At 31.9% G+C, this 25,410-nt stretch overlaps 4 protein-coding genes across 6 annotated transcripts; 2 read left to right on the top strand and 2 right to left on the bottom strand.

Moving 5' to 3' along the window:
• Positions 1 to 277: 277 nt before the first annotated feature.
• LOC148238487 (uncharacterized) lies at positions 278 to 9,816 on the top strand. Of its 3 annotated transcripts, none has more exons than XM_088202663.1 (6): positions 278 to 442; positions 6,424 to 6,488; positions 6,553 to 6,628; positions 6,702 to 6,790; positions 6,874 to 9,112; positions 9,653 to 9,816. In XM_088202663.1, exons 1-6 carry the CDS (start codon positions 418 to 420, stop codon positions 9,676 to 9,678), a joined length of 2,520 nt encoding a protein of 839 aa, XP_088058789.1. In that variant the 5' UTR covers positions 278 to 417; the 3' UTR covers positions 9,679 to 9,816. The 3 variants fall into 3 exon arrangements, with proteins under 3 accessions (XP_088058789.1, XP_088058951.1, XP_088058872.1); XM_088202746.1 differs by lacking the exon at positions 278 to 442 and adding an exon at positions 6,138 to 6,226; XM_088202825.1 differs by lacking the exon at positions 9,653 to 9,816 and having other exon boundaries at positions 6,874 to 9,500.
• Positions 2,742 to 4,845, bottom strand: LOC148238488 (uncharacterized). Its single transcript, XM_088203619.1, has 3 exons — positions 4,575 to 4,845; positions 3,294 to 3,659; positions 2,742 to 3,172 (listed from the first exon to the last, which is right to left on the bottom strand). Exons 1-3 carry the CDS (start codon positions 4,744 to 4,746, stop codon positions 2,856 to 2,858), a joined length of 855 nt encoding a protein of 284 aa, XP_088059745.1. The 5' UTR covers positions 4,747 to 4,845; the 3' UTR covers positions 2,742 to 2,855.
• A 1,375-nt stretch (positions 9,817 to 11,191) lies between the features above and the next one.
• On the top strand, positions 11,192 to 12,172 carry eIF6 (eukaryotic translation initiation factor 6). The gene has a single exon (XM_088202563.1). It carries the CDS (start codon positions 11,291 to 11,293, stop codon positions 12,026 to 12,028), a length of 738 nt encoding a protein of 245 aa, XP_088058689.1. The 5' UTR covers positions 11,192 to 11,290; the 3' UTR covers positions 12,029 to 12,172.
• Positions 12,173 to 14,676: 2,504 nt separating this feature from the next.
• Positions 14,677 to 21,089, bottom strand: Hsp60A (Heat shock protein 60A). The gene is made up of 6 exons (XM_088202439.1): positions 21,032 to 21,089; positions 17,185 to 17,352; positions 16,226 to 17,129; positions 16,004 to 16,158; positions 15,591 to 15,926; positions 14,677 to 15,466 (listed from the first exon to the last, which is right to left on the bottom strand). The coding sequence occupies exons 2-6, from the start codon at positions 17,350 to 17,352 to the stop codon at positions 15,311 to 15,313; spliced, it is 1,719 nt and encodes a 572-aa protein (XP_088058565.1). The 5' UTR covers positions 21,032 to 21,089; the 3' UTR covers positions 14,677 to 15,310.
• Positions 21,090 to 25,410: the final 4,321 nt, after the last annotated feature.

Here is a 25,410-nt window from a genome sequence, read left to right as displayed (position 1 = left end):
TATACACCAGTCATTTTGATTGGTTTTGGAAGAAATAGGTGTATTTAAATAGCTGGTAAATCTAGTGTTAAATAAAATCTTTTAATACATATGAAATCTCATGGCAATGTGTTTAACTTTGAATGTTAAAAATGTGGAAAAGCATTTAAATATATCTCCTCACTTTCAGGACATAGCAATGTTCGCAACTGAATGTGAAAAATCTGGAAAAGCATTTAAAAATAGAAGGGCAATCATAAAACATTTGCATATTCATGGCTATATTTGTGACTAAATTGTGGATATGCATTCGAACTAAATTACCATCTTTCACTACTCTTCTTATGACAGAGCCAGGACATCCACAGTACCCGACTCGCCTATGGCTGTCACCGTTCAGATACGTTAATTCATTGGGACTGCCCGTTGATTTATTTAATGTCAGCTACGAGAAGCTGGTCCGGTTCGTATCACTAAATTTAAATGTTTTATATTTTTTTCTAATTTTACTGTGCATTATTTTTGTGTGTGTTGTCTATTTTTGACCATCGTGATATATCGGATAACCTAATTGGTCACAATATTCTTAATTTAATTTTAATAAATAAATTAAAACTACGCCAGTTATAGTGTACTCGATTAATCCACATAAATAAAAAATTAAATTTTATTTTAATATTTTTTAATTTTTTTTGTTTTTATTTGCTAATAACGATTTTTTTTATTTCTGATATGATTTTGCAAAAAATATAGCGGATCAATCCAAAATATTCACATCATCTAGTGTTAGAATAAGTTTCGTGACAATATCTTTAAAACTACAGCAGTTATTGTGTCTTTATTTAAAAAAAGATTTAATTAATTTTTTTTACTTTCTTGTTAGCCTGTAATTTAAAACAAGATGGCAGATCGAACTAGCTAACGAACTTGGCAGGAATTTTTACAAGGTTTATTTTTAGAATAAGTTTCATGTTGATAAGATAAAAACTACCTCAGTTATTGTTTCCTCAAATTTCGTTATATCATTTTTTTTAAGCTGCGTCAAAAGTCCCTCTGCAATAGGTATATTGCTTATGAAATCTATATAATAGATTTCTTAAATAATCTATCTAATATATATCAAAAGAAATCTTACCTAATATATTTCAAAAGAAATCTAGCTAATAAAAATTGATTCATATTGAATCGCAATACAATATTTAACTGTAATTTTATATTTTTTTATTTTTATTAACGTCTAAGAATTATTTTTTTAAAATAGTTTACAAACCATTAAGAAGATGAATAGCTGGACAATATTAATTCGGAAATATGAGGAATTTCTTAAATTACTAAGTGTTCATCTTACGTTTTTTTTTGTTAATAGTTGTTATGGCTAAAGATAAATATTAATGTAAAGAAAAATAGGGTCCAATTAGGCTGTAGATAGCGATCGAAAAGTTCTTTAGAAAACTTCAGACAGACCTAAAATTTAATATTATTTTAATTAAATTAAAACAATACCAACCATTGAAAAAGTTCATAACTCCACTTATTAACGCTCTTTGTTGGTTATTAGTTATTATGACCATTACTGTTATAAATAATAAAGATAAGAAAAATATTCAAAACAAAAAGGCCACAATAATGCATGATTGTTTTTTATTGTTAAGTTAATTTTTCAGGGTCTTAATAAATTTTTATTTTAAAAATATTTCACTAAAAATATTAACAAATATTTGAATAATGAATTGTTGAAAATTGAGCATTTATTGTTTAGATAGAGCCTGTCAAAAAAGGCACTATAACACTCCAAATGAATTATTTAACGTTCTAAAAAAATGGTCAAAAATCACAAGCAAAACACTATTTGAAAGTGTATCTGAAAGAATTAAGAGTGTATTACATGCAAAAGGTGGACATACTCGATATTAGTTTTAGTTGTGTTTTATATATTTTTTAATAGTAATTTTGTATTTTCTAGGTTGTACAATATATGTTTAAGCTATAATTAATTTAATAAAAATTAGAATCAAACTATTTTTTTATTTATTTCTCTTATAGTATAATTATGTTTCTATTTTTTATCCTTTTTTGTGAAATCCTGCGGGTTGTCTGATCAACGTAAATTTTGTCACAATTGTTACAAGAAATTTGGTATACTCCTTTTGATTCGTTATTAATTTTGTTTTTCTAAATCTTTTTTAAATCTAAAACTAAAATAGCAACCAATCTACCGAATGTAAAAGACAAAATTAATAACGAATCAGGAGGATACCAAATTTCTTGAAACGATTGTGACAAAATTTACATTGGTCAGACAAACCGTAGGATTTTGCAAAGAAAGATAGATCACTGATATATACCTCTATGTATATACTAACTTTGACGTACAATTAAATTGAGTCATGTTTGAGCTTTCATTCATTTTTATCTGACCTAATTAAAATATTTTAAAATTTTATTACATAATATATTATTTGAAAAAAAATTGACCTAAAAAAACATTGTCAGGATAGTTTTAAATATTTGTCTTAAAATCTTTCATCTTACCCATAATCCTTGTTCCAAATAATCTTACATTCCCTCAAACTGCGTCTGCTTTAAAACTAGCGTTTAGGTTTAGGTATAAAATTTATGAAAAAAATAACATGGTGTAAAAGTTTTGCTTATTCTAAAGTTATACACCTAGAGATTATATCTACTAATACAAATATCTCCCACATATTTTTCTTTATAATTTATTTAGATGTAACATATTAAATAAATAATTACTAACAAAATTTAGGAATTTATTTATTTATTAAGTTCAATGGCAAAAATAAAATTATTGATTAGATAATAATTATACTTAAATAAAGATATGTTACATAATAAATCACAACAAAGATAATTAATTATTCTAAATTCTCATCATACGTAGTTTCATACAGCAAAACTTGGACTTTCATCCTGAAGTATAGTTTCTTCTTCGGAGAAAGTTTCTTGACGTGAGGGAGCATACTAGAAAAGAAATTGCGATCTTCGTCTTCAAATTGTTCTTCGTTTTCTTCATCGTTGTTAGCACCTACATCTACAAAACTCAAATTATCTACATCGGTATTTTCAGATTTGATAATAGGTTCTACTATGTCAATCTCGTTAAACTTTGACGAAGAAATTGCCGCAGTACTGGTTGCTTCTATATTGCCTTTTATTTTATTATCCTTATCGACTAAAACAAATAAAATAACATTATAAAAACAATTGGAAAAGAGAATAACAATGATATTTTCTTGTAAAGATTTATATAGGTGTTTCATTTCTTACACAACAAAAAAGTTGGTTTCAAATACCTTCTAGAAGTTCTTTTTGACGTTTTTCTCGCGACTGAATGCTCTTTTCTATTAAATAACTTAATCGTTCTTCTAACGTAGCCATGGTTTTCTTTCTTTTATTAGGGAGTGGGTGTATTTCAGTAGCATTTACAAAACTATCACTTTCATCAGTATTTATCTCTTGACTATCTTCATTTTCCTGTTCTTCTATATAACTGGTTGTTTCCTTGTATTCTATACACTTCTGAAGAAAAGAAAGTCTTGCAAAATACAAATACTGTGATCTTTTACGAGCACCTGAACCAGAAGGAACTGTTCTGCATTTCTTGTAATTCTTATTGTAGGCATCACGTATGTTCTTCCATTTTTTTTGCAGAGTTGTACCTGAAAAATAATTTCACTATTTCAGATATCTGAGTACGGGTTGTTCATTTGGGGAACTTTACTACAACTATCGCCTCGGCAAATTTACTGTAACTGGAATTGTCCACCAAGTATGTGAAGCATTGTGGAAAATATTGGCAAAGAAAGTCATGCCCAAACCGAGTAAAGATATGTGGAAGAAAATAGCTGAAGACTTTGAAAGATATGCGAATTTTACGAATTGTATTGGCGCTATAGACGGAAAACATGCCTCATGATTCTGGATCTTTGTATCAAATTACAAACATGTCCTTTCTATATAGTGCTTTAACCACTTTATGACCCAAGCTATTGTTTTACTTATATTGACACTGGGTCAATATAAGTAAAACAATATGGTAGTGATTTGATTTTAACAATAGGTTATCCAAAGCCCGATGTAACATTGAGCGCATTTTTGGGATTCTGGTGAACAATTTTTCATACACCTTTAAATGTAAACATAGACTTTACCGAAGACATAATAAAGGCTTGTTGCGTTACTTTATGTACTGCACCAATGATTAATCTCAACACATTATATACAGGTAGGAGTGCACTGTCATCTTTAAATATTATAGATAAATTTACTCATTACTTTGCAAATTACAAAATACAAAAATATAATATATTTATAAATACGTGACGACCCTAATATAAAATACAGGCATCGCAATTAAACACCTGCATTTTTAGTGATCAGCTGTAAATGCAACGAACGAATAATAAAGGTGTAACATTTAATAATATTGTAACCATTTTGGGACATGCTTGTTACGTTTTAATAAATATAAAATAATATAAACTAAATATCTTTTTCATATAACAAAAGGCACAATTATGTTAGTTGTAATTATAATATACTACATTTTTGCTGAATACAATGATTATAATTACCTAACAAAGACTTTTTTTCTAATGCATCTTCTTCATCTCCAAATAGCTCCACTAATTCCTGCCAAGCTCGGTTCTTAGCATTTTTATTGGAATAATCCGGACACTGAATATCCCATATCGCTGGTCTTTTCTCTACTTCGTCAATCAACAGTTCAGTGTCAAAGCGATCCATGGTGACACGCCATAGAAATAGATCCGCGCGGCGACCGCGCGTACTATCTTCCGACGGTCGAGTGGCGGCAGCCGCGCGGACTGACACTCCGCGCGGATAAGTATGAACGAATATGAAGACGCTAATGTAAAAATGAATTCCCCGATATCTGAATTATATATTATTTAAATAGTTTAATTAACTTCTAGTATTTTTATTTAACATCTAGTTATTGAGAGTATTTTTAAAACATATTTCTATTCTGATCAATATAGTCAAGCATTTATTTTTATAATATAGAGTTTTGTAATTACTTGTAGATTTGTACGTAATGCATCTCATAGAATTCAACATTGCTGTGCAGTGCACTTGCTTTTCTAATATTTTAAAACTTGACATAGCTCTGTTTACTGCCAGCTACTCTGAGTCGAGAGTATCTGGTAGTAGTTATTGATGAAAGTTCCTGCTGAAAGTGTATTCCGAGTGGAATTATGATATACGTTATGTATGCATTTGTTTATTTTTATATCTTTCGTTGTAACCTGACATGCGTAAGCCCAATGCGTTACAAAATGATAAATTTGTAACACAATTTTATAAATAAAAAGTCTAAAACGTTACTGGACTTTGCTATTCCGTCCTAATTTTTATTATTTTATAATATACACTGGTCGAGCTGAAAAAGGTTACTTTGCTCTGCTTACTTTTTTATTTATTGCTTTTGACGTGACTTTTTGACTTCTGAGAAGTGGTAATTGTTTTTGCACCCTCCTGTTGAGCAAAATTCGGTTTGAATACACGTTGATACTCTTACATCAAAACTTCATAGTTATATCGGTAAGGATAGTTATCATATTTTTAAAACATAATGTAATATCAAAGTGCAGACAAACTATGGAGTAATATGCAGATTACGACGTCTGTCTGTACTTCTTCTTTCGTTTACTTTTTCTCTGAAAGTTGAGTTGGCTTAGTATGTATTTTGGACTTGACCTAATAAAAATTCTAAAACTATAATTCATTTTAAAACTTTAATTAGATAAGGTTTGGGTTTGAATAGCAAATGGATGTTTCACAACTGTCAAATTAAGTTTCATATACATTTTAGACAAGCATATAATTTAACTAGCGCCTATCAGTTAAATTATATTTTCCCTAGTAAAAATATACCTTCACTGAAAAATACACATTCACTGTAACATTTATACATCATATGTAAATAAAGAGTGAAAACTTAAATAAATACGTATAAATGGGTCCCCCACAGTATATTTGCAGCAAAACGTTGTTGGCCACTTTCGCATATGTAAGGGCCAAAAGCATATAGATAGTTTATTTGAATATGAATTATTCAAAATTCGTTATAAAATATATATTCCGTAGGTATGAATGAACCATGTGAATGGTCGGCATTTCGTCGTATTTAGATCAAACGTTGACTTAACGATTTTAATGTATTCTCCAGCTTGACGCTGAGTTACAATGGCGTTTATGAAAATAGGTTATATTCATTTTATTATTTTATAATCGCACTTTAGAATTAATATTTTATTTTTTATTTTTTACCTGACAGCTTTTACTTATCCATTTAAGTTTAAAACGAAACACATTGCATTATCAATGACATATATTTCACACGCCATTTGTTTACTTTTTTATAAAGTGTTTCATTAGTTTTAAACATATTCATCTTTGCAGAAGCTGATATAGGAAACGACGGTGAAACATTTGCTCCCATTAACACGATTAAATGTAAAGTCGAGGTAATGATACGAAATATATCATGTTTGTTAACATATGTGATTTTAAATAGTGTTTTTTTTTAAGTCGGAACATGTAAAATGCGAATACGATTGCAGCGAAGATACGCCCATAAAAGAAATAGACGACAATTTCGAAATAGGTTTCATATACTTAATAATAAAACATACTTACATTTACATATATTTAAATTATTAAATATTAAATGATTTCAGAAACACATGATGTTAAAGATATACTAAAGGCGAATACTATCAGTGTAGACGTTTTATCTCACGAAATTTACAAAGCCACCAAATTAATAGTAAATATATTTGATAATTTTTTTTTGTTTTCTATGTAATTTGATATTTATAACTTATCTAACGAAAAACAATTATATTTTAGATACCAGGAAGAGCAAAATTTACTAGGGAACAGCGTATGCATGGCGATTCTTGTAAAAATGAGTGTGACAAATGTGGAAAAGTATTGAATTCTAAGAAAAATCTTACACAACATATGCTAACGCATAGCGATGTTCGTGACTTTGAATGCGAAAAGTGTGGAAAAGCATATATTACTAAAAACAGTCTTTCAATACATATGCAAACTCATAGTGAAGTTCGTGACTTTGAATGTAAAATATGCGGAAAAGCGTTCAAATATAAAACTTCACTTTTAGGGCATATAAAAACTCATAGTAATGTTCGTAATTTCGAATGTGAAGAATGTGGAAAAGCATTCAAATCTCAAATATATCTTTTACAACATAAACTAACCCATAGCGATGCGCGTGACTTTGAATGTGAAAAATGTGGACAAGCATTTAAATGTCAAGAGTATCTTTCAAAACATATGCGAATTCATAGCGATAATCGTGCCTTTGAATGTGAAATATGTGGTAAAACTTTTATAACTAAACCTGTTCTTTCACGACATATGAAAACTCATAGTGATATTCGCGACTTTGAATGCGAAAAGTGCGGTAAAACATTCGTAACTAAAGGTGATCTTTCGAAACATATGCAAACTCATAGAGATTTTCGTGACTTTGAATGTGTTAAATGTGGAAAAGCATTCAAATATAAAAACTTACTTTCGCAACATATGCGGTCTCATAGAGATGTTCGTAAATTTGAATGTGAAAAATGTGGAAAAACATTTTTAACTAAAGCTATTATTTCACGACATATTCAAACCCATAGCGACGTTCGTGACTTTGATTGTAAAAAATGTGGAAAAATATTTATAACCAAACATGATTTTTCAAAACATATGCAAACTCACAGAAATGTTCATGACTTTAAATGTGAGAAATGTGGAAAAGCATTTAGATATTATATCTCATTTTTAAAACACATGCTAACTCATAACGATACTCGTGATTTTGAATGTAAAAAATGCGGGGAAGCATTCAAAGGTCAAAAGAATCTTTCAAAACATATGCAAATTCATAGCAATGATCGCGTCTTTGAATGCGAAAAATGTGGAAAAACATTCGCAACTAAAGCAGTTCTTTCACGGCATATTCAAACTCACAGCGACGTTCGTGACTTTGAATGTAAAAAATGTGGAAAAATATCCATAACTAAACATGATCTTTCAATACATATGCAAACTCATAGAAATGTTCCTGATTTTCAATGTGAAAAATGTGGAAAAGCATTTAAATATTATATTTCCTCTTTAAAACATATGCTTACTCACAGCGATACTAGTGACTTGGAATGTAAACAATGTGGAAAAGCATTCAAAAGTCAAGAGTATCTTTCAAAACATATGCGAATTCATAACGACGATCGTAATTTTGAATGTGAAATATGTGGAAGAGCATTCAAATGTAAAAGCAAACTTTCCGTTCATATAATAACTCATGGCGATGTTTGTGACTTTAAATGTAAAAAATGTGGAAAAGCATTCAAACGTCAAGACTATCTTTCAAGACATATGCGAAGTCATAGTGAAGTTTTTGACTTTGAATGTGAAAAATGTAGTAAAGCATTCAAATCTCAAGAACATCTTTCTAGACATATGCAAAGTCATAGCGATATTCGTGACTTTGAATGTGAAATATGTAAAAAAGCATTCAAACGTCAAGACCATCTTTCAAGACATATGCAAAGCCATAGCGATATTCGTGACTTTAAATGTGAAAAATGTGGAAAAGCATATGTAACTCAAAACAGTCTCTCCATACATATGCAAACTCATAACGAAGTTTGTGACTTTGAATGTGAAATATGCGGAAAAGCATTTAAAAATAAAGCCTCACTTACAGGACACATTAAAACCCATAGCAATGTTCGTGGCTTTGAGTGTGAAAAATGTGGAAAAGCGTTTAAGTGTAAAATCTCTTTTTCACGGCATATTCGAACTCATAGCAGTATTTATGACTTTAAATGTGAAAAATGTGAAAAAACGTTCAATTGTCAAGAGTATCTTTTAAAACATATAAGAATTCATAGCGATGTTCGTGATTTTGAATGTGAAAGATGTGGAAAAGCATTCAAAAGTAAATCCAAACTTTCAGAGCATATGGTAACTCATAGCGATGCTCGTGACTTTGCATGTGAGATATGTGGAAAAGCATTCAAACGCCAAGACTATCTCTTTAAACATATGCGAAGTCATACCGATGTTCTAGGTATATTACAATAGAAATACTATGTAATACATAAAAGTCTCATGGCGGGACTTAAAAAAATTCTATGTATAATAGTTTTTTCGATACACACCAATTATTTTATTGATTGTCAATTACTAGAATAGATTGATAATGCTAATTCCAATTAATGTTTGAATCTACATTCTCAAGAACATTGGCTTGGAGAACAATAATAATTTAGGAAAGAAATAAATATACTTTTCTCATCTTAATAATAAAATAACTTGTAGTATTAATTTATTCAATTTTAATTTAAACTGTACTACATAATTAATATGATGTTAAAAAATATATGTATATGTATGGCATATAACGGTTTTTGTTATCATGATTACTGCCGTAGTTTTAATAAAATTCAATAAAACATTTTGAATATCTCAAATATATTGGCTACGTTCGGTAGCCAGCCTGGTCCTTCCGTAATGCTTCAATATTGTATCTATTTAAAAACTTGGATTAAATTTAAGTGAACGACTAGCGTTACTTTTGAATTGCAAACATTTACACTATTCTTTCTAGGAAGGATCATTTTAAATTTATCATAGATGAAAAAAAATGCTAAGAAGCAAACCAAGCAAAAGGTAGAGTCAACACAGGCGATAAAATGAAGAATGAGTATTCAGGCGTAAGATCGACAAGGAGATGGCTTATAGATTATTTATGGAGATATATACAGCCTTGGCTATAATAAGGGTGCACCCCAATAAATTTGTTATATCTTAAAAATATAAATAAAAAAGGTTAGTGTTGGTTTTAAGTTAATTTTTAATATTTAATAAGCTTTAATTACAGCTGCGACTTTTTTTGGCAAACTGTCAACTAATGTCTTCTTTTTCTCCGTTCCATCTGCATTTTTTCTCGCAGCGCAATTTTGGATTCGCTATTGTATTTGGTAACATTTCCTGTCACTATTCATACTACCCTCCCAAGTGTGCGTGTATCCTGCCCCTGTTGCTGCCATGACACTCCAGACCATAACGCTTCCGCCATTATATTTGACTTTGGGTACTAAGAAATCAGCTAGATGTTATTCTCCAACTCTTTGACACACGTGTACTACAATAGGGGTCCCAAAAACTTAAAAATGATTAATAATAAAAGATAAGTCAATCAAGGGATGAGAATCGTCTAAGTCATGATAACAAAATATAACGGTACTAATTTTTATATAACGGTACCAAAGAACAAAAGGCAGAATTCATCTAGGAGACAAAATAACTCGTGAATATTCTTGCGTACGGACGACAAGGCGGTGGCCATTCAGAATATTTATGGAGCTTATTGCTATTATAGCTGTTATTGCCTATACGATATTAATTCATAAATATTTTGAACGGCGAATCAACGATCGATACCGTCTTTTAGTAAAAAGTGTAATTTAACGAAAAGAGAGCGTTTACTTGCATAAACTGCAAAAGTCATCAATAGAATTATTTGTGAAGACTTGCCCCCGAAGAGATCTTCCTACACCGTCTTCGCCAACGCCCAGTAGTACTCGTAATATTGGATGAAGACGAACGTGTAACTTTTATTCTGGTAATAAAATTACGCGTGTATCGTGTTTTGTTTGTCACAGGGCTATGTGTCAAATGCATAAAGTAATAAAATGTACTGATTGCTAGGCATTTAGAATTTGTTTAATTTATTATTTTTGCATGATATATGCTTTATTTGAAGTAATTTAGCTTTAATTTTTGTAAATATGTTTTTTATCATTTGTAAAATAATATATCTAAATAAAATAATATATCTAAATAAAATAATATATCTAAATAAAATAATATATCTAAATAAAATATATATACATTGCGAACGTTTGAGAAACCGCGCGTACTTGACGTTATCGGATCTGAGTAGAAAATGCGTTTGTGTGCGTGCATAAACAATGACAAAAAGGCATAGCATGATATATAGCATTGTTTTAATCTCGATTAAAAATGTTACGGTTCCTCGATAGTTATAGTCTGAAGTGTACTAATAATAAAATTACAACTAGTCTATAATTAATCATCATCTATAATATATGTTTTCAATGAAACGTTAAATAAAAATAGTTAATGCACAAGTGTGCAATCGTTTTGACATTTGAGTTTTTCGCACTGGCAATTCATTAACGAAGTCTATCCTCGCGACGCACGTGTTGTGTCAAACTCGACGATGGCTCTCCGCGTGCAGTTCGAAAACAACAACGAGGTGGGTGTGTTCGCCAAACTGACCAATACGTACTGTCTGGTGGCCATCGGCGGCTCCGAGAACTTCTACAGCGCGTTCGAGGCCGAGCTGGCCGATAACATACCGGTGATCCACGCCAGCGTAGCTGGATGTCGCATCTTGGGGCGCCTCAGCGCCGGAAACAGGCACGGGCTCATAGTGCCGTCCTCCACCACGGATTCCGAGCTGCAGCACCTCAGGAACTCGCTGCCCGACGCCGTCAAAGTACGCAGAGTGGAGGAGAGGCTGTCCGCGCTGGGTAACGTGGTGGCCTGCAACGACTACGTCGCCCTGGTGCATCCCGATCTGGACGCCGACACGGAGGAGCTGTTGGCCGACACGCTCAACGTGGAAGTGTTCCGTCAAACCGTGGCCGGCAACGTTCTGGTCGGATCTTACGCCGTTCTCAGCAGCAGAGGCGGCATCGTGCATCCGCGCACGACGGCGCGCGACCAAGACGAGCTGTCTTCGTTGCTGCAGGTTCCGGTCGTCGCCGGAACGGTCAACAGAGGCAGCGACGTCTTGGCGGCCGGGATGGTAGTCAACGATTGGTGCGCTTTCTGCGGCTCTGACACTACTTCCACTGAGATATCCGTCATAGAAAACGTTTTCAAATTGAACGAATCAGCGCCCAGCTCCAATGCGCTCGCGGCCCGAGCCTCTATGATCGAGAGCCTCTCATAAATTAAGTGATAATTATTAAGTACCCATGTTTCAAAGACTCGAATGTTATTTACTTATTGCGCGATGTTGTGCAATCTTTACGTTTTGCACTTTGTGTTGCTAATCGATGATGTATGAATATAAACAATAAAATATTACAATATATTACAAATCTTTTCAATAATACTTTCAATTCGCATCATCGCCCAATATTGTGAGTAATTGACAGACCAATGAAACAATTCCAGCTGGACTATGATGAAATAATAATAATAACAACAAAGAACGTTCAAGTGGTGGAGAAGAAATTGCTAAGGAAAAAACAAAAACCTGCAGATTAATTGTGAATCAATTGGTTGGTGAATTTAGGGAGGGTTTAACTTAAGAGAGGATGTCATTCAAACTACTTCAATCAGTGAGTGATAACGAATGCATGGAAAATGTAATCAGTTTATTTACTTAAATGATAACGTATTCATTGTATTTTTGTGATATGTTCTATTTGTGTTTTATATAATAATAATTAATATGTTGTATATGAAAACTTTCAATTATAAGGTAGAAAAGTGTAATAATTTTATTTCATTTCTTCGTGTTTTATGTTACATATTATATATAAATATTCAAATACATAATTCAATAATTAGTCATATCTTTTTTAGTCTCGATGACTTCGCATACTCTAAAAATGAAAATTTTTCTGATCAAGGGCCCCCTTAAATCAAGCTTTTACTTAAGGTGATGATTTGAAGGTGGAGTTAATAACTAAGACGATTAGCTCTTATCTTAACACTTTAATTGATCGCCACTCGTTTGACAAAGGCTCTTGGATCGACGACTACTCGATGGACTTGCAAGAATCATTAATTCGAAATCTGCATTTTTTTGTATACATTTTGAAAATTCATAATATGTATATATGTATATCAAGAGTGAAAAAATTAAAAACTTTTATTGATAAAGCACTATGGAAACAAATGGATAAGAATGGCATAATTTAAAATATTGTAAGCGCATCTTAGATCATATCCAATCGCCCAGCAATGAAGAGTCAGACGACATTATGAGTTCACGTGTTTGAGTTCCTATGATTTATTTTATTTAGTTACTTGTAATGTTTATGTTTTTTAATAACAAAGTATGTTTGGCCACCCTGTTATAAAATAATGTCATTGATAAAAATTTTTTTCAAAACTCAAGATAATTGTTATTATTTTTTAAATCTCACAAACTCCATAACATAGCTACAAAATTCATTTGTGTTATAACAGTTTTTAACATAAAATATATATTTTATTATTAGGAATATTTTTTTTGTTTGAAATTTATCTATTGACGTCAAAAATGTTTCAATTTACCACAAATTTACTTTGTGGAGAATGTGATTTTTGATACTTCATCTCAGGGGAAAATAAATAGATGAAGTACAGACAGACGTTGCGTCTTGCATATTGCTCCATAGTTTGTCTGCATTTGGATATTACACTATGTTTTAAAAATATAATAGCAATCTTTACTGATATTACTACAGACTTCTGATGTGGGAGTATTAGTTAAAGTAAATTCAACGCTCGGTAACGGTTGTTCCCATTGTGACGGCGTCAGCACTATTTTATTGCTTTTGACGTGGATTTTTAACTTCTGAGAAGAGATAATTGTATTTTGAACTCTCCTATTAGCCAAAATTTGGTTTAGATGTGCTTTAGTCGATTCTCACTTATCATAAACTGTAAAATTGCCAAAAAATGGTTATAATATGAACGCTAGTTTTCCACTGCGATAGCGACGGCACGATTTTATTGCTTTTGACGTGGATTTTTGACTTCTGAGAAGGGATAATTGTTTTTTGCGCTCTCCTATTGATCAAAATTTGGTTTTGATATGCATTATTTGGTTCTCACTTATTATAAGTCGTAATATTGTTAAAAATATGAACACTAGATAACCTAGCATTTCCACTGTGATGGCACAATTTTATTGCTTTTGACGTGAATTCTAAAGAGTCAGAATTAGTCATTTAATGAAATGGAAATATTAATAAACGACCACTGAGTGGGCAACTTTTGCCCCCTTCTGAAAAAAGCTGAAATGACGTCCCTGTATGAAAACATAGGTGTAGTTTACATTTAGTCCCCAATAACACGGTAAATTAGGGACATGCTATTTGGGTGCTTATAGTTGGGGGACACTCACAATTTTATGCAATACGTACGTACGAATCATGTGCGTGTGGTGATATCCTCCCTTTGGCTCGCTCACACATAAAGTAACGGGCATCCAAAATTGACAGATTTATAGCCATAAATCTAGCGTTAAAAATGCAAGGCACAATATTTATATCGGGTAATACACTTAAGAAATCCATCATCGATAATTTTATCTATATTCGTCTGATGTAACTATTCCGGCATTTTTAACAAAACTATATAAATATTTTTAAAATACAGGAATCTGTTTAAATATATAACTTACTTACAAAGTGAAATTATTATATTGCATACTAATTAAGCATTTTTTCCAACTGATCAAATCGAGATTAGTACATTGTGAGGCTTTAAATTCGAAACAAAGGATGAGGAAAACGAGCAGAAAAGGTTCATAAATGAGCATGAGATATACATAAAAATGAACTCAAACAGGAACCGTAATATAAATGAAAGACTTCAATATTTTTCTTTTACAATGTATTTCTCAAATTTCGGGAAATATTATTGAAAAGCATATATAATCCTTATGTATACATAACTATATGATACATGTATCCTAGACTTACGATTAGTTAACAAGAACGGAAACTATAATCGTGCACTTGCGCGTGAAGCACATCACCAGATTCTTTGTCGAATAGCACCATCGCAAAAACGACTTTCAACATGATCCAAAATGAGTAACTTCATTTTTTATATGATAAGCGACTGCTTCTACTGCAACGTCGATTTCAACTAAATGCGTTTTAAACTAAATTACACATACATCCATAAAAAAACTATAATCTGCGTTTAAAAAACCTTTAGAATCCAACACACAACTACATATCTAAAAAAATGTATATAAAAAAAGACTACTAGATCAAAAAAATATATACGACTTTGTTCCTATCTATATAAAAGTAAAAAACGAAAACTGCATTTGTACGTAATACAAATATAAATGCACGTAATTAGCACTGTGAAATAAAGAATAATGATTTCGTCACTATTAGCTCACTCCGTCGTCTGTACAGTATCTTTGGAATCGCTGCCAGCGCACAAAGTATTAAAAATGTCTCTGGAATTCAATTGACGGTTTGGAAATTGTCTTCGTTTACATCATTCCTCCCATACCACCCATTCCGCCCATGCCTCCCATACCGCCCATAGGATTAGCTGGTTCTTCTTTGGGAATCTCGCATACGACCGCTTCGGCGGTGGTCAAAAGGGATGCTACTCCGCTGGCATCGGTCAACGCCGTTCGGACGACCTAGAAAGATTTGAAAATATAATATGAACTCTTAAGCACATTTTTATAAATCATTAAATTCATAGCTCTTTGCTTCTGCCGTTATAATATAAATTTACAAATAAAATGTTGCATGTGATATTACCTTTGTCGGATCGATGATGCCCTTTTCGATCATGTTAACGTATTCGTTGTTCATGGCGTCGTATCCGAATTCACCTTCCATCTGCTCTACTTTAGCGACGACGGAGGCTCCATCCATACCGGCGTTGCGGGCGATAGTCATGCATGGCATACGGAGAGCGTTTTTCACAATTGAAATGCCAGTAGCTTGATCTGCATTACTAGGTTTGATAGAGTCTAGAGCACTAGAGCATCTGATCAAAGCGGTACCGCCTCCGGGAACGATGCCTTCTTCGACGGCAGCCCGTGTGGCGTTCAACGCATCGTTGACGCGGTCTTTCTTTTCATTCACTTCCACCTGTAACCGCGTGTTAAATTATCAGATTAACGTGTTAGTTAAATAATCACAATTATGTAACATAAGCTTATACATGCCTCACTAGATCCGCCGACTTTCAAAACTCCGACTCCGGAAGCTAAACGAGCCAGTCTCTCTTGCAACTTTTCTTTTTCGTAGTCCGAAGTTGTTTCACTGATTTGTTCCCTGATTTGCTCGACACGTTTGGCAATATCAGATTTCTTTCCCTTTCCTATTAAAAAAATGCATTTAAAATTATTTATTCATATATAAAAGAGGCGCTTTATTTAATTATTCACCTTTCAACATTAAGCAGTCATTCTTAGTTACGCTGACTTCTCCGACCTCTCCCAAATCTGTCACTTGAAGATCTTCCAATTTTAACAAGTTGCTGTCATCGCCGAAAACGACGCCTCCGGTAGCAATAGCCATATCGTTCAATGCGGCTTTCCTGTTATCTCCGAAACCCGGCGCTTTAACAGCGACGACTTGAAGTCCAATTTTAAGTCTATTGACTACTAAAGTAGAAAGAGCTTCTCCGTCAACATCCTCGGCAACGATCAGTAACGGCTTTCTTTGAGTGTTGGCTAATTCCAAAGCCGGAATGATGCTCTGGATTGTGCTGATTTTTTTTTCGGAGAATAATACTAAAGCGTCATTGTACTCTACTTTGGCACCTTTGGCAGTGTTGATGAAATAAGGCGAAATGTAACCGCGATCGAAGCTCATGCCCTCGATCACCTCCAGTTCGTCGATGAGCGTCTTTCCGTCCTTAACGGTGATGATGCCGTCTCTTCCGACCTTCTTCATAGCGTCCGAAATTAACTGACCTATCGACTTGTCGCCGTTGGCTGAAATCGTCGCCACTTGTGCGATTTCTTCGGGAGTCGTCACAGGTTTAGACATGGCTTTTAATTCTTCCTTGACGCGATCCACAGCTAGCATTACTCCTCGTCTGATTTCAATCGGGTTGGCTCCTTTCGATATCTTCTCGAAGCCGTCTTTAGCGATGGCGCGAGCTAAGACGGTGGCGGTAGTGGTTCCGTCTCCGGCTTCTTCGTTCGTGTTGTTAGCGACGTCTTGAACGAGCTTCGCGCCGATGTTCTGGAACTTGTCCTTCAATTCGATAGCTTTCGCTACCGTCACGCCGTCTTTGGTGATCTTGGGTGAGCCCCACGATTGTTCGATGATAACGTTGCGACCCTAACATAATCGATTTTAACACGGTGATTTTAGCGGATTGCAATTTAATACGAACCTTAGGTCCCATCGTTACGGCTACAGCGTCTGCTAAAATGTCGACACCTTGTAGCATGGTGGCTCTGACTTCTGCGCCGAATCTGACGTCCTTTGCATAGCAACGGGACGCCAAATAGACGTGACGAGATGCGTTTCCGCATCGCAAGAGGCTGGGTAATCTATGCATCTGAAATCAAAGTTGGAATTTACTGATAACACTAGGATTTTTCTCCCGGACCTCGAAATTGGTGAGACATAATTTCCTGATTTCCCAGAATTTCAGGAACAGTTTAGAGAAATACATATGTTATTATTTTTAAAATTATTTTTTTTAACTTTGCGAAACTATTGCAAACATAAATATTTTTCATGACATGATGGAAAATATTATCTATGGTCTTCGTTGATAATATTTTAGACATGCACTTATGATCGAATGTATTCAAAATAAATTATATAATACATTTTTATAAAAAATGTACTTTATTTCGGTATTTTTTATTTTTATATATATGAGTGACATTTTTTAGTCATTCATAAAAAAGCAATAAATCAGTCGATGAAATTGTGAAATGGGATTATATTTGCAAAAAATATTTACGAAATAATATAATTTGCATTTCGGATATTAATGGTGTTGTGTGTCATTGCTCTCTTGTTTGACAAGAAATTTATGACAGATTTCATTATATTATAATTATAAGGTTTGTGAAATTTTGAACTCTTTTACTGTATACATTTTTTATTGCAATAAGTAATTCATTTTTTTTCCCCACTCGAAGATATAAGTTCATCCTACGATAGTTCAGATGAGTTTTTAAATGGAAAGGAAAGTGAGTGAAGATTACTTTGACGAAGATGAAGATGCATTGCCACAACCGCCGAGTAATATGCACACTTCGCTCTGATTGGACAATCATAGGGAATGTTGAGAATACATAATTGAACGATCTGGATACTAGTGCTTTATCAAGTTTTATCCACTCGTTGATGCTAAAAAAAGCTGTCAGGAAAAACGTTATCATCAAGGTCTCGATTTAGGAAGTGTTGTGATGAGATAAAAGCTTCGTCGCATCAGAAATTGGAATGGAAGTAGTCCACAAACCTGCGCAAACGAATTATTATCAAAACTCAATCAGCTGACTATTACTCTAGAGACCAGTATCAACTAATCAGGAGTTTTCTACATTTTCAAAATGACAGTGATGATTGTCTCATAAAAATTCGACACCTAAGTGGCATCATATACCTGCATCAAGGCAATTTGTATTGACGAAACTATGCTAAAATTTTAATTTGCTTCAGGGGTAAATAACATTATTCTGAACATTATGTAATACATCAATATTTAAATAGTAGCCCCGAAAGGCTCGGCAACCAAAGTGATGATAAATAAATAACCAGTAAATAAAAAAAATATAAATATGGAACCAAATTTTACATCGAAAGGGGCTGAAAATATGACAATATGTTTGATACGAGACCTTTTGAGAAATTGTATAAAAATAAGTTTGCGTCAATGATTTATCAATTCATACGATTACTTTTGATTGATCCTACTTATAAATATGTTCATTTTTCGTAAAACTAGCAAGAAAAGAAAAAATGTAGGCCATAATGAATGATTTATTAGACTCGGGTGAACAAAAGCAGGTAGCAAAATGCACTAAATTTGACTTTTGTTAACAGTATATCGTTAATAACATAAATGTAGTATTTCGCTTATTTTCTAGCGAAATACCACACGCCTACGAGGCGAAAAGGCATTTCCCTCGGTTTTAACCCATTATTTAACTCAACAATATTGAAATAACCCTACTTTATTTTGGTATCGTCAATAACGTGTTCATTGATTGTCAACTATGTAATACATTCAGCATTCAATACAGGATCAGGGGCAGCATTTGCCACCCTCTCCTTGAAATTGACTAGAAAAATAGATGGCATTTAAAGAAATACTATGAATCTTAAACAATCACTGACTTGAAACATTTGCCTTTCCTTGAAAAAAAATGAGAAATGACGTCAAAACGTTTATCTGTTTTAAAACAGAGACGTCATTTGAAGGCGGGGAGGGGTGGTGTGGAGGCATTTGCTCCACACCCCTTGAATTAAGTCAGAAAAATGCATGTCATTTAATGAAATATTATAAATCTTAATAAAATCACATTAAAAAATGACCACTGACTGGACAACTTTTGCCCCCCCCCCCTTGGAAAAGCTGAAATGACGTCCTTGATTCTAAACAAGAAATTCTCGGTTTATCCCTAAAAAAATTTTTTTTAAATGTCATTTCAGTGAAATTATATTGGAATACATGCTAGTAAAATTATATGATTTCAACTTTTCCATACGTAGTAATATATGTATATATTTACATACCTATCATTATTTGTTTACATGTGATATATAAATGTTACAGTGAATGTGTATTTTTCAGTGAAGTCCAAATACATTTTCTCCAGTAATTTTTATTTCTACTAGCGAAGATATAATTTAACTGAAAAGCGCAAGTGAATTATGTGGCAAATCAATTTGAGTTGTAAAACGTCCATTTGTCGATCTAACCCAAACCTAAGCTAATTATAGCTTTAGAACTTTCATTGGGTCAAGTTGATAATACAAACCAAGAGAAAATAAGCGGAAGAAGAAATAGACAGGTGTTGCATTCTGAATATTATAAAAATAAAATATGACTATCCTTACTGATATTACTACGAACTTTCAATATGAGTGTTGGTTATTCAAATCAAAAGATAATGGTTTTTTGCGCTTTCCTATTGGCCAGAATTAGGTTCATTTGATTCTCGCTTATTGTAAGTAGGAATAAATATGAATGCTAGATAACCGAGTGTTTCCACTGCGATAGCACTATTTTTTTGCTTTTGACGTGCATTCTAACATGGACCCTAGACCATGAACGCTTGGTAGTCAGCTGCAATGGTGATGGCACGATTTTATTGTTTTTGACATGGATTCTTGACTTCTGAGAAGGGATAATTGTTTTTTGCGCTCTCCTATATGCAAAAATTCGATTTAGATATGCTTCATCCATTTCTCACTTCGTTACAAAGTCTAGATAACCAAACAGTTTCCACTGTGACGGCAATAGCACGATTTTATTGAGATATTTAAAAACAAGATTGTCCTATTGAATTTGACCAGAAAAATGCACGTTACTTAATTAAATTGAAATATTGAAAAAATAAACAATGACTGGCCAACTTTGCCCCGCTGGAAAAAACTGATATTAAAATTGACATTAATTAATGAATGTAAAAAAATAATAAGATAATAAGTTTTATTCTATAAATATATTAGTCGATAAAAACATAGGGAACATAATAACACTAAAAATAGTATCGGCAGTTAATATAAAACTTTTCTATAGTATAATTTTATAGGTTATGTTACTTGACATACTCGAAACACGTTCACACGTTCACGTGTTCCTACGTAATAACCTCACTTTTATCAATGAAAACCGTTTCACGTTATTAAACTGAAAAGTAATCTTATATATAATTGTTAATAATAAAATAAACGTTAATTTATGTCGAATAGGGATGTTCATGTTCTACGATGGAGAGTTACAAAAATGCACGTTTCAACAAATGAATTATGAAATAAAATCGTTAAGCATGAGATCCCACTAGAGTCTAATAAGATTCGAGTCGTTCTGGAAGCTTTTGCGCGAATTGAGCAATGTTCGCGTACATTTCGTCAGATTGTTCTGGAAAACGCCGGTAGTCGGTAGTCGGTAGTCGGTAGTCGGTAGTCGCGCTCGAAATTACCAAGTCTGCTTATAATATCGCTTCGATTGGGATATGTAGGGTTATTCGACGATATGATGAAGGGACAAATACCTTGAATCGAACGTCTTCTCGAGAAGCGACTGGTAACGACGAGAGCCGGGCACTCACTGAGCGAGCACGCGGTTACTATTCGGCGTTTGCTCGCAGCTACTATTCGCGCACAGCACACACGCCCCGTCCTAACGTATTTAGGAGCCATTACGACATTTTTCGAACGTTTCAAGCGGATATTTAAATCAATATGTAAATAAAATTGATTTCAACTTTTATTTAACTGTATTTCTTAAATTCACATTGCATAACGGGGAGTGCGTTCCGTGAAATAAACGAGCTTTTTTATTGAGGTTATGGCGAGCATTAACCATTATCTGTGAATGCAAAGTTCACTCTATGTACGATTGTAAAAATACTCGTAAATTGCACATAAGCGCATACTATTTAAACTTGCTGATAAAATTATTTTTCGACTATCTATGCCGGCTATACATTTTATAATAAAATAAACAAGTTTACCGCATCATAAAAATACTAGCTGTCGGTACCTCACTATCGTGAGGTACCGATAGCTAGCGAGTGTGCGAATACCGGACCCTCAACTTTTTGGGTTTTAAATATAATTTTTGCTTCGTTCTGATTTTTTAAAATATTTTTTTAAATTTAATGGTTCAAATTGGACATTACTATTTAGGATTTTCAATGATAGACAAAATAGTTCAATCTATACAAAACTACTTAACATTTTCAATTCATTTGAAAATAGGTTTACAACTTGACTAAATATTTCCAGAAGAAAACATTTTATATTATTTATTAGATTTACAACGTTAGATTTTATCGTTATATTGAAACTTAGATATTTAATGATTAATCTAAATATTGTATATCATTTATTAATAGGTTTAAAACTTGGCTAGATAATAATAAATTAAAAATTGTACTATTAAATTTCAATACAGCGAAGCTCACGGAACCAATGAATAAATTTTGGTATACTGAAAATTCGTTATATTGAACGTAAGGAAGATGATATATTTTATTTTTAATTATCACATTACTACAACATCGAAATAACCTCTTATAAGGTTGACAGATAGTTTTTTGCCCATTTTTAAGGATACTGTATGAAACAATAAAATTTGTGAAAAAAATGTTTTATAAAAAAAGTTTGAGGGTCAGCGAAACACCTGTAATGTCGCTTTTGAACACATCTGTCACACACCACGTCAAGAACGAACTGAATTTGGAGAAATATTGTGTAAAGTTGCAACGTCATTCTTAAATTCGGATCAAAATATTTCGTTATACTGAGATCAGTCTTCGTTATAATGAAAACATTTTGTATGCAAGTTTTTCGGGGACAAATTAAAGATTCGTTATACTGGGAATTTTGTTATTTCGGTATTCGTTACAAAGAGATTTCGTTGTAATATTTTTTAAAATAGGTTTGTAACTTTACTAAATATTATTAAAACAAAAAATATCAAAATGTTTTCAACATAAAAAATAATATTAAAACGTAACATTTTGTATCATTTAAAAGTAGGTTTACAGTTTAATAAATAATAATAATAATAAATAGCATCGGTTACACATCCGCTCAAAAATATTACTGATATGAAAAAATATTTTGTTACACCTTACTAACGCTACAACACAATCGATCATATATAGTTAGTGCAATGTGAGTGATTATAAGTCATTGATTGTGTTTTAGGGTATTTTATGTGTTTGAGTGCCAGTTTTAACGCTGCATAACACAATTATAGCATAAATTTAAATTTTCGTAATAAAAAAGTTTTTTGGTGACATCATAAGTTACTTTATAATTTAAAAAAAATATTTCTATGTTTTATGTGTAAATATAAAAGTCAGTTTTTAATTACATTTACTAATGAGAAAGAAACAATAAACTAAAGATATCAAGCACCTAATCTGTTACTTTAGACCAAAAGTGCGTTTTAAAAATATTAATAATTTTGAAACCTTTGTCTTTTTTGATTAAAAAATATTTTGATTTACATATTTTTTAAAGTAAATGTTTTTCTGCGCAGCATTATATATTTTAATAATTAATGAGTGTAAAAAGTTTTCACTATATTTAAAATTAATAATGAACTAATGATATTTAAAATGTATAATAAATGATTAATATTTAAAATCCATAATAAAATAAAAAATATTTTTAATGTTGAAAAAAATATTTTGAATAAATCTTGAAATTTTATTCTGAAACTTTTAATTTAAAAAATATTTAAATGAGTGTTATACATTTTTGTGTAGTTTAGTTTCAAAGGCGTCAGTAAGATGGATTTTTGCAATACTGTGCGCTTAGTAGTTGGTTGGTAATGAATAGTACTTATTTTGAAACTTTGCCCCTTTTTGTTTAAAATATTTTTTAAAGCAAAGTTTTAAAAATTCTCTAAAAACTAAAACTTTAAATTGCCAACGTTCGCCAAAATTTAGGTACATATTTTTTCTGTATAGAGAAGTTAATACATATCCACATTATTTATATTATATTTTAAATCTGTAAACTAAAAAAATATTTTAAAAAACATTTTTTTTTGTATTTGATGATTTTTATACATATTTTAATAAATTTTATACAATTTAAATCGTTAAAATAAATTTCGCTCGTTAAAATCAATTTCGCTCGTTAAAATCAATTTAGTTCGTTCTCAAGCGCGGGACTTCCCAAATTTGCTTTGACAGTTCTGTCACATCTGGCAAGAAATATGTTATAATCGTGGCATTTTTGTTACAAAGTGACAATTGAAGATGATTCAAGTGATGCAGCATTTGAAATTATAGACAAAACTATAAATTGCGGGTGTGCCAATAAGTGTTTAGTTATAAATGAATAATATAACACGGTTATTCTAACAAAATTACTATTGACTTTCCAGGATCTAATATTAAAAGACAAACAGCGGTGATTTGGCAATTAAAGGTATACATACCGAAGTTAATTTAACATATTACAATGCTAGTAATAATCAAAAATATATGACATATTGTGACAATTTTGTAGAAGATGAAAAGATGCCAATCTACGTGTTTAATCCTCTACAGTACATCCATCAATTGTGTTCTTTGGTTGTCGTTTAAATTTAATTTATGGATTATATTAGTAGTAATAATGTGTTCAATGTTTACTCTTGATAGGAGTCTTATTGTTTTTTAATTATTTTTCAGAAGCAATGATGGAACAATTTGATGACCTATATGGCTACAACGTAGAATTGGTATATATAAACAAAGAGTTAATCTTCTCATGTTCAAGTCACTGTCAGCAAGTATTATCTTTTTATAAAGAACATACTACATAAGTTTGATGTAACTGAATATCTTAAATTTGGCTATTCAGAAAGAGGAATGATGGCACAGAACAAAAATTGTACCTATTTTGCCACATCGGAATTAAAAATAACCCACTCTTAGATATTTTGGCTATCGATTATTCCAGGTATGCAATCACATATTTATAATCATTGTAAAATGTCGTTTATTAGATAACATCCAAGAAACTACACATTTATAAGCTGTCCGACAGCGCCGATTTGATCGACATTAACTTTCAATCCTCACATACTAAGGATATATTACACGTTCATGTTTAAAACATAACTGGTTAATTTAAAATTCTTAAAATCTAACGTATATGTGTATTAAATCGGAAAGCAATGATAATGTTTATGTAATATAAAAGAAAAACTCACTTTCCGGCCTCGGAGCCCGGCGACGGGATTTCAAAATTTGAAGATTTCATTACAAAGATTGTTTTATGATTGTTTATCTAATTTAATCAATGTATTCTTCTTATCCTAAACACATTATGTATATATTTAATTTTCATAGTTATAACACACCTAGTTAATTTGCAATCCGATTATTTATAAAAGCAAAAACTCACTTTTAGGCCTCGGAGCCCGTCGCCGGGAATTCAAAATTTGAAAATTTCATTACGAAGATTATTTTATGATTGTTTATCTAGTTTAATCAATGTATTCTTCTAATCCTCAACACATTATGTATATATTTAATTTTTATTCAGTCAAATGACGAATTAATGAAAATTATTGTCGCGTAGCAAAATTTTATTATTAAATAATAATTATTTAAAAGTGTTGTCACGGTACTATCTATTTGAATTTGAATGCTTATTTTTCATTGGTCGACGCTATTTGAATATTTGAATGCTTATTTTTGATTGGTCGAAACAACAGAACGCATTACCGGCGGCTCGAAAATCAATCGGAACAAATTCAATTTTAATTTTTATTATTATTTATTAATATAATTAAATATATTTCCTTTGTTTACGTGTATTGTTACACACCGTTAATACAAAGCGATACGATTTACAGAGTAGATAATTGAACGGAGAATGTTTCGTTTAAAGTTATGCGCGTCCGGAAGCGACGGCGGAA

The sequence above is a fragment of the Plectrocnemia conspersa genome, unplaced genomic scaffold (genome assembly GCF_051122295.1).
Source record: "Plectrocnemia conspersa isolate PC_06_02 unplaced genomic scaffold, ASM5112229v1 ptg000001l, whole genome shotgun sequence".
NCBI lineage: Eukaryota > Metazoa > Arthropoda > Insecta > Trichoptera > Polycentropodidae > Plectrocnemia > Plectrocnemia conspersa.
The sequence above is the reverse complement of the archived record's forward strand: the minus strand, read 5'-3'. Positions and strand labels throughout refer to the sequence as shown.